The following is a 10,465-nucleotide window of genomic DNA, read 5'->3' on the forward strand; positions in this document are numbered from 1 at the left end:
TAGGGTCTAAGGCAGGAGGAGGCAGGGGAGGAGGGGAGGGAGAGGGGGAGGGGAGGGGGAGGAAAGGGGGAGGAAAAGAAGAGAAAAGAAAAAAGAAAAGGTGGGCCACTTCCAGGAAAGTCACCTACTAGCCTTGGCCTCTCCTAGATGGCTCCAGACAGAAGGCAAACAAGCAAGATGTTGAAATGTAAACTTCTCATTGCCAATTGGGGGTACACTATTCCTTTTTTAACTAATTTATTTTGAGACAGGGTTTTTCTGTGTGGTCCTGGCTGTCCTGAAACTCACTCTATAGACCAGGCTGACTTCGACTCACTGAGATCTGGGATTAAATACACACACACTAATATCCTGGTCTCATATTTTTTTTAAGTGTAAGGATCATTGTTAGCTCATTAGCCACAAAGGAGCATCAGGCTAGACTTGGCTTGCTGGCCTTGGTTCACCAACTCTTGAGCTTGAATACCATTGAGTCGGCACGGTGTGGATAGGTGGAGAGTGAGGGCTGAGACTTGGTAGTGCTGTGTGAGCCTGAAGAAGTGGCTTAGGACACCTTGCAAAGGAGCTAAAACTATCTTATGGAATAGGAACCACCGAGTTTTAAGTTGGAGCATCCTGTGGTCAGGGCCGTGTGTCCCGGCTGCTGTCTGAGGAATAGGTTGGCAGGGATGTGAGAGACACAAAGGGGGGAGGTAAAATCATAGGTCTTGGCATCCACACACAAGTATGAGACACAAGGATTCCCCCATCTTTGCCTGTGTTTTTTCCAGGCCTTGCCCCTCTCCTTGTTCCAGCCAAGTGAGATGGCTCTGCTCTGTGCACCTCAAGCCCTGCCTTTGCTTCTGGTGTTTGGAACCTTTCAGGTCCTGGCCAGTCTTATCAAATCTCTCCTCTGCTACAAGCTTCCCTGATACCCAGACCCTTTGCTGTTCTCAGAACAAGGCAGCTACCTCCTGACTCATGCCTCTTTAACAGTTTGGTCTGGGGATGGCTCACAGGCGGCCTCTCTGTGAAGCCTGCAGAGACGCTCTGGCAGAGCTGTTATTTGTGGCTTGTGTGTGTGTGTGTAGACATCTATCCGGGCAGTGTCACTTCTGTCTTTTACATCTTACTTATCCCTTGACTGTTTCATGTATGTATATAATGAGCTTTAGTCCTCTCCACTCCTAGGACCCTGTTTCCACCTCTTTCCTTTCCTGCCAAAACCCTTCTTCCCAAGACCCCCTCCTGCTTTTCTGACCTTTATGTGGGAGACCCTCTGGGTTGTCTGCATGAGCATAGGTGGGAAGTTATTTACCAGAACACGGACAACGAATCACCACTGAAGAAAGTGACACTCTGCCCCTGCGACTATAGCTACCAGTGGTCTTTCAGAGATAGGCAGGGGCGCCATGAGCCTTTCCTTCTTCTCTGATGAGATGTTGATGAGCCCAGTCCTGTTCTAGTAACCATGTAACCATTACTACCGTGATGTCATGAGTGCATCATCCATGACATCTCCAGAAGACAGTTTCACCTGCATTCCTCCCCAACCTTTGTTTCTTAAAAATCTTTCCACCCCCTCTTCTGTGATGGCTCCTGAGCCTTGCAGGAGGGGACGTGGCTGTCCCATTTAGGGCCGAGCACTACACAGTCACTTATTCTCTGCACTTGGATCAGTTGTGAGTCTCAGTATTAACCTCTGTCCACTTTAAAAGATGCTTCTCTGATAAAGGCAGAGAGTCCAGCAGCATCCCTTCTTAGTGAATGGACATAGATAGTTTGAGGCCAAAGAAAACTGGGACTTCCCAGAGGGCAAGAACAAAATAAGACTTCAGTATGGAGGCAATGGATGAAGAATGGTAGTGGTGATGATGATGGTGATGGTGGTGGTGGTGGTGGTGGTGAAAGAAAGAAGGGGGGGGGAAGAGGAGGAGGAAGAGGAAGAAGAGGAGATGACAACGACTACACAGCAGAAGGGGACAGCAGCTGATGGTGGAGTGACCATTTGGGTTCACTGTTCCTTTAAGCTAATTCATTTAAGTTCACTTTCATGTGTGTTTGTTTGTGCCAGGGCCTGTGCTCAGTTATACAGCTACTGTGCTGCAGTGACGTGGTTCCTGACATCAAAGGGCTTACACTCCAATCCTCCACTGTGTGCCAAAGTATGCGGCACATCTGTTTCTTATACATCTCCAGATATCTCAAGACCCTGCAGACAAATATCTTAGGATAGTTTAAATAAAGCAGATAAAATCAGGGGAGGGGGATAGTCCACCTGGCCAAGGTTTGGGAAATATTTTCTAAGGCAGCTTTGAGGTGGCCTTTTGGGGCTGGGATTCCAGTGCTCAGAGAGGGGCATTGTTCTAGTGGAAACATGCAGAGAGTGACTGGCAGGACAGGCAGGGAGGAGGGAGGAGTCTGAGAAAAGATGCACAGTGGCAGCTAAGACAAAGAGAAGTGAGCCTGACTCCAACAGGCTGTGAATGCTAAACCCAAGACACTATCCTGTGGGTGATGGGTACCCAGAAGTAAGGAGGGAAGGGAGCAGGGCCAGCTCCCCCCTCGAATTTGGGTATCATTGTCATACGTCGCTTCTGTTATCCCATCTTTTGTTTTGCATGGCAGTTCTTGGACCTTTCCTTCAACAGCCTGACTGAGGAGGCCATCTGTGATCTGGGGATTCTGCCACATCTCCGTGTGCTGCTTCTCACAGGCAACGGGCTCACCTCTCTGCCACCTAACATGGCTGTCAAAGAACAGTAAGTTCCACATCTTTGAGTTTGTCCCGTGTGTCCCCCCAGGAGCCTTTGTCTTGGTCCTGACATCAAAGGAATAGCTCAGAGCAGCTCTTCTTGGGAGTTCTGTAAAGACAGGCTTTGATTGCGCGGTTCGAGAATGCTGCCTATTTATCCTCCCAGGAAATTCCTCCAAAGGATGCTTTCCTGTGTGTTCACCTGATGGTCAGAGAAGAGAGGACGTGGACTAGGAGCTGGGCCTTGGAAAATGAGCAACCTGTGTAAGAAGTCACCATGATGACTGCAAGTTCTGCCTCTAGAGTCAAAAACACATGATCCAAATCTTGGCTTAAGAGAGATTGGAGCTGGGCATGATGGGACAGGCTTTTCATCCCAGCCCTCAGGAGACTGAAGCAGGTCAATCTCTGTGAGTCATAGCCAGCCTGGTGTACATAGCAACTTCTAGGTAGCCAAGGCTAAATAGTAAGATCTGTCTCAAAACATATGCCCCCCCACATGGATACATGTACCCATACACAAACACATACATGTACATATATGTGAATGCATGCACACACACACACATTTGCAAAGCCGTTTTCCCTGCCTCTTGCTGGTTGCCCCCTCTGTGCCCCCCCCCCCACACACATTTGCAAAGCCGTTTTCCCTGCCTCTTGCTGGTTGCTCCCTCTGTGACACACATACACACACACACACACACACACACACACACATTTGCAAAGCCGTTTTCCCTGCCTCTTGCTGGTCGCTCCCTCTGTGCTCCTTAAGTTTACTTGCTGGTCTCTAAATAACCTTTGTACATTTCTGTTCTGCACCTTTGTTGAGGCCGTTTCTTCTGCCAGAGTGTACTGACTTTATTTTCTGAATAATAACACACATGTGTTTACTGTGTGCCAGGCACCGTTCTTCACACTCTAATCCTCCTGACAATTTTATGAGCTAGGTGATTATCATCCCATTTTCCAGATGAGGAAATTGAGGTAGAGACAAGTTAAATAACTTCCCCAAATTTACAAAACTGGCTTCTTTCAGAGCCAAGATTTGGATCAAGTGTTTTTTATGACTCTAGGCAGAACGTACAGGCTTCTCACACAGGTTGACCATTTCCAAGGCCCAGCTCCTAGTCCACTTCCTCTCATCTCTATCGGGTGAACTGGATGTTTCCCTGGTTAGTCTAGTACTTGGTTAGTCTATTGAGTCCTGGGCCACCTAAACGTGTATCTCTATAGAAGGTGGGGAGATGGCAGGTACATCTGGCCCCTCCACGTGGGTCAGGAGTACTCAGAGCTAGAGGTCTGTCTCAAGCATCTCTGATCGGCAGCAACTGGACAAGGATGTGGTGCTTTTCATTACTATGTAGTCAGTTGGTTCTGACCAATGAGATGCTGATGGTGACGGTCCTGGTGATGATGCTCATCACCATGAAGAAAGGTTGGTGAGGAAGACAATGATGCTAGCAGTTAGCTGCTCCAGGTGGTTGGGATAATAGCGGTCATTGCATCTAGGGTTTCTTTAGTTAGGGTTATGTTTCCAAGCTGGACATCACAAATTTAGTTCAAACTAACTTAGATTAAAAAGGGTATCAATGAACCACTAGTGGTGGCATGTGCTTAGAATACCAGTATGAGAGGCTGAGGCTGGAGGATCATGGGTTCAAGGTCAACCTGAGTTACATAGTGAGCCCTTACATCCCATTAAAAACAAGAGAGGACTGGACAGTTGGTTCAGCAGTTACAAGCTCTTGTTGCTCTTATAAAAAGGACCTGTGCTCAGTTCTCAGCACCCATATGGCAGCCAACAACCATCTGTAACTCCAGTTCTACAGCATCCAATGCCCTCTTCTGCTCTCCATGAGTACTGCATACATGTAGTAGACAGACAGACAGACATTCAGACAAAACAACTACACACTTTACAAATATTTTTTTTATAAAGGAAAGGAAGAGAGCTTATAAATCTAAGAAGTCCTACAAACACACCGGCTGGGTTTGTGCCGAGGGACACTAGGGACAGAGTGTCAGGGTTCTGGTCCCATATGCAAACTTCTGTCGCTGTGTCTGTTACTTGCTCTTAGACCCTTGCACACTGCCTTGCTTGCCTTTGCGCTGACTTCGTTTGGAGGTAAGCGTTCTCTGTGATAGGCCTTGTCTCAGTCAGACTCACAAAACCATATCATGATTCGAGAAGATTCCTCTGCTCGAGGAGAGAACTCGTCGTTGGTGTTTTATTATGGAAAATTTCAGAAATGCATAAAAATAAAGTTATGGTTGGAGTATTCAGTATCCTTTCAGATGGCTCATAGACTAAAGGTTAGGTCCCCAGCTGATAGCACTGTTCTGGGAGTTGCCAAAACTTTAGGAAGTGAGGCCTGGCTATGCCAAGTCCTTTCCTGGGAAAGGCCCTTGGGGTATCTTATACGTCTCCAATGCTTGTCTCTCTCTGATTCTTACCCTTCATGAGCTTGGTATATCTGCCACAGGCTCCCATCAGTGTGACATTCCATCTCACTGCAGGCCCAGAATCGAGGAGTTCAGGGACTAAAACTGAAACCAATAGCCAAAATAAATGATTCTTCCCTGTAAATTGCTTTTCACAGGTGTTTATCACAGCAGTGAGCAAAATGATTAACACGAGGAGAATAGATGGGAAAATGAGTTCCCATGTTCCTTCCACCAAGTAGTGAGCACCTGACAGTTGTGAGATTGTGGCCAACCTGTTACAAACCCCCATCATACCCCAGTATTATTCTTAAGAAAAATGTACCCATTAGTGAGTAGTGAATCTACTCACAAATGAATAAGCAGAATCATTTATCATGTATAAATATTCAGTATGTGCCTCTAGAGATAAGGACTCCTTTAAAACTCATAACCAACAAACCTTCATTCCACCTCCAACATCACCAATGATAAGTAGAGAGACTTGGTTACTACATCAGTCTTAGAACACGGTGGGAGTAAATGGAGAAGAGGGGCATGGAGGAGCAGGAGGAGGAGGGGCTGATTCCAGCCATTGGAAGCTAGAGCTGATGGGCTGGAGCTGGGAGTCTGCATCTGACCCTGGACTTTTAGAGAGGCCGTTGCTTTCATTCTAGCTCAGCTGCCTCAGCCGGCCTTTGACAACACAGAGGCCCCCCCCCCACACACACACACAGCCCAGAAATGAGAAGCAGATATGTCGTTATTATTCCACTATCAGACATCACTGTGAGAAGGCCCTTCCACTTCCCTCTGCTAATCCTTAATGAGAATGCTAACGAGAAAGAGAAAGCCAGCCTCATGTGATGTCCCCACTGTAAGTCAGGGTCCCCGTTTCCCCAAATCTACATATCTGGTATGAGTCATAAAAGCTATTTCATCAGAGGATTCTGGGCAGATGGTAGGACAGGAAACACTTCAGATCTGTGTCCTCACCTAGCAGCAGGTACATTGGCAGAATCTGTCTTGGGAGACCATTGGGGGACTCTGGGACCTGCTGAAGACATATCTTCCAAAGGAAGAAGGCTCAGTCATCAAACTGCTGATAATTTCAGCTCTTTTCTCAGTAGCTAGACCCCTCCTGCCATTCCCAGTCTCATGGTAATAATCACACGTATAACTATGAACAGCTTGCAGTCCCCAGAGTGGGCAGAAATGTCCCTGTTCTCCAAGTGTTGGGGATCTGTCCTGTGACCACTGACTGCTACTTCTGATTATAAAGCTCAGAGAGGTTGTCAATCATCCATTGTTGCCCCACACACTGCTCAAGCCACTCCTACTTCTGTTGGAGAAACCTCAAGACTGATAGTGTTTCTTCATCTCCCTCAAGAGCCTCCCCCCCCCCTTTTTGGGAGCCAGACAAAGTGGAGGACATTCAAAAGCATTAGTGTATGTGGAAGAAATTAAAAGCTCACCATCAATGTCCAGAGAAAGGCACATGGTCCAAAATGATCTGAGAAGACCTGATGTTGATGCCTCAGAATCCTTGCCATGAAGATAGCCTATAAAAATTATAAAGATAACCCAACCTCAGGAAACTTTGATGACAAAGGAGGCTGCTAATGTGATAAAGACCTACCACTTTAGCAGATCCCAATATTCAGTTTTCCACTAATACTTCCAAGCTGTAGAACAATCTGAAGGAAGATCTTCTAGAGAGAAAAGAAACATCAACAGTGGAAAAATGCCAAGATAGCTAATGGAAGAAAAGGGGCGAGTCCAGAAAACGACACACACGCAAACTATTAATAGCAGAGAGGGAACCTGAAAAGAAAACAGAAATTCTACAACTAAAAGTTACTGAGGTGAGCCAGGCGTGGTGGCGCACGCCTTTAATCCCAACACTCGGGAGGCAGAGGCAGGCGGATTTCTGAGTTCGAGGCCAGCCTGGTCTACAAAGTGAGTTCCAGGACAGCCAGGGCTACACGGAGAAACCCTGTCTTGAAAAAAAAAAAAGTTAGTGAGGTGAAAAGGTCATTGGAGAAATTCAAAGGCAGGTTAGAGCAGAAGAAAGAATTGGTGGCCTTAAAGGTAAGACAGTAAATTTACCAAGTCTGAGAAATAAAAAGATGGACATCTATAAAGCCTGAGAAATCTGAAGATATGCTGCCAACACATCAGTCTCCGTACTGTAGATGCTCTGGAAGAGGAGAGAAGCAAGCCGGAGAGGGGGAGGGGAGGGAGGGAAGGGGACAAGGGGATGGGAGAGGAGGGAGGAGGCCCAGAGGGAGGGAGAGGTTATTTGAAGAAATAGTGACTCCAAACTTCCCAAGTTTATGTAAATCTAACCATCCACAAAGCTCAGTGGACGCCGTGTACACACACAGACAGTACACCATGCACACCACAGTCAGTGTCAAAGACAGAGGAATTTGAAACCAGTAAAAGAGGGAGTCCCAGTAAGATTATCAGCCTTCAGTAAGAGGCAGCCAGAGGCAGAAGTCTACATATTCAGAGAACTAAAGAAAAAACAAAAACAAAAAAAACCCCAAACAAAACAAAACAAAAACCCTGTCAACCAAGAGTCCCGTGTCCAGCAGAGCTATGGTTCAGGGCCTGGAGACATTGCTGAGTGCTCACTACTCTTCCAGAGAACACAGCCTGGATTCCTAGCACACACATCTGGGAGCTTATGATGGCCTGTGACTCCAGCTCCAAGGACCCAGAGGGTACCTGCACTCACATGTACACACCCCCACACCCCCCCACACACAAACACACTTGCTCACTCACATTATTAAAAATCAGACTGTCTTTCTATGGTAAGGGAGAAATTAAGACATTCTAAGATAAGCAAAAGCACAATGACCTCATTACCTCTAAACGTGTTCTGTGGGAAGTGTTAGGGCAGGGTGTGGCCAGGGACTGGTATGAAAGAACCCTAGCCGGTAACCCAGAAACAAAGACTATACAATCTGTGCGCAGACTATACTAGACTGTGCACAGAAACAAAGATTATACAATCCTTGACTGTATATTTAGGTCAATACACAGTCAACACAGTGTCATTGTAATAATACTGCAGTTCCGGCTGTAGGTCACTGAGGCAGAGAAGGTGACTCTGTGTCCCAAACTGTGTAGGATCTCTTGAATAGACACAGTGCTCCTTTTTGAAGGAAGAGATGCATTGCAGCCAGGCCCTCTCTCCAGGAAACAGTGCCCTTTGCGGCAGCACAGCACTGACCTCTGCTGTTGGCAGATGATGCACAGCTGTGCTTTGATGAGGGGAAGTGCAGAGTCTTCCTCCCTGCTGTGAGACCAGTTGGCCACCTGACATTCATGGAATTAGGTCTCCTCGTCCATCTGGTCCCTGAGATCGCTGCAGTGTATAGATCCACAGAGGACAGGACTAGCCTTCGCACCCCACCTATTCTGGAAGTTCATTCAAAGATCACTCCAAACCTCCCTGCTAGCAGTTCTCTCTCTGTCTCTCTCTCTTCCCCCTCCCTCTCCCTCCCCCTCCCTCTCTCTGTCTCTCTCTCTCTCTCCTCCCTCCTTCCCTCTTTCTTTCTTACAAGACTTTTATTATTCACCCACTGGTTGGGAAAGATCTGTACTTCTGACTCTCCAAGCAAGCAAACGGATAGGTCAGCTGTGTTGCTCCAAGCTTTACTGCTGTGTAGAGCCATACCATATACAAAATAATTTGCAAGTATAGAAGCATCATCCCTGGGCTCTTGGTCCTGAGGCTTTAGCTGTGGACTGATGGAGAGATAGTGGCACAGCTGGAATAGGCCCCACAGGAATCTAAGCCATGTGTTCCAGATTTCCTGGGAACTGACCTTAAATGATGCTTTCCTCAGACTCAGAGAAACAAATCCTGCAAGATCTCACTTACGGATGAAATCTAGAACAGTTGACTCAGCTGAGCATTTAGCTCAGTTGGTAAAGTCCATGCCTAGTATGCACAGAGCCCTGGCCTCAACCCACCCACCCCCACCCAGCATAAACTCGGTGCAGTGTGGCACACAGCTGCAGTCCTAGCCTCCAGGAAGTGAAGGCAAGAGTATTGGGAGATCAAAGATGCATTGTGCATCCGAGGCCAGCTGGGGTACATAGGATCCTACTTCCAAAGGTAGGGCAGGGAGTGGCTCAGTGGGTAAATGCTGGGGTGTGCTTGTCTGCCCACCTGTGACTTTTAAACCCTTGGGTAGGGATAGAGTCAGACAGAGTCCAGGGCCAGCCTGCCTGCTCAAACGGTGCCCTCCAGGTTCAGTGAGAGACCCTATCTCACAAAACAGTAGAGAATGATAGAGGAAGACCCTGGCATTGACCTCTCTCCACCCATACACTGATGCACACAGTTGCACTGACATGATCACACACACACATACACCATAGCCACCCCACCACAGACATGATCACATATACACCATAGCCACCCCCATACACAGACATAATCACACATACACCATAGCCACCCCACACACAGACATGATCACACATACACCATAGCCATCCCCACTCACAGGTATGATCACACACACAGCATAGCCACCCCCCCACAGACATGATTACACATACACCATAGCCACCCCNATACACCATAGCCACCCCACACACAGGTATGATCACACACATACCATAGCCACCCCCACACACAGACATGATCACACACACACATACACCATAGCCGCCCCCCCCACAGACATGATCACACATGCACCATAGCCACCCCCATACACAGGTATGATCACACACACACATACACCATAGTCACCCCCATATGCAGAATTTTTAAATGCTGAGAGTAGAATAAAATGGAGCTGGAGAAAGTTAGGAACAGAGCATGAGGAGAGGGTAATCAATAAGCACTAAGCTACTGGTATATAGGAGAATGAGTTCTCAAATTCTGCTGTCCACTAGGATAAGTTATATTGTACAGATAACAAATATATGCTGTTTTTAAAAGAAGAAAATAACTAGAAGGAAATATTTGGACTATTTTATCATGAAATGTATATATTTGAGAAAATGGATGTGCTGGTGCTGGCTTGAATACGATGCAAAGTATATCTTACCAAAACATCACACTGCACTCCATAATGTATACATTTTAAATGTGTGGTAGTGCACCCCTTTAATCCCAGCACTCAGGAGGAGGAGGCAGAGGCAGAGGCAGAGGCAGAGGCAGAGGCAGAGAGGCAGAGAGGCAGAGAGGCAGAGAGAGAGGCAGAGAGAGAGGCAGAGAGAGAGGCAGAGAGAGAGGCAGAGAGAGAGGCAGAGAGAGAGGCAGAGAGAGAGGCAGAG

General features: G+C 47.2%; 1 protein-coding gene across 1 annotated transcript in view; it reads left to right on the forward strand.

Moving 5' to 3' along the window:
* Xrra1 (X-ray radiation resistance associated 1) overlaps window positions 1–10,465 on the forward strand; it is a 63,666-nt gene that overhangs the window by 25,720 nt on the left and 27,481 nt on the right. Inside the window, exon 8 of the mRNA XM_021213559.1 lies at window positions 2,608–2,741. Within this exon, the coding sequence (XP_021069218.1) occupies window positions 2,608–2,741 (134 nt within the window). The remainder of the gene's footprint in view (window positions 1–2,607; window positions 2,742–10,465) is intronic.

This window comes from Mus pahari, chromosome 1, assembly GCF_900095145.1.
Source record: "Mus pahari chromosome 1, PAHARI_EIJ_v1.1, whole genome shotgun sequence".
Taxonomy (NCBI): Eukaryota; Metazoa; Chordata; class Mammalia; order Rodentia; family Muridae; genus Mus; species Mus pahari.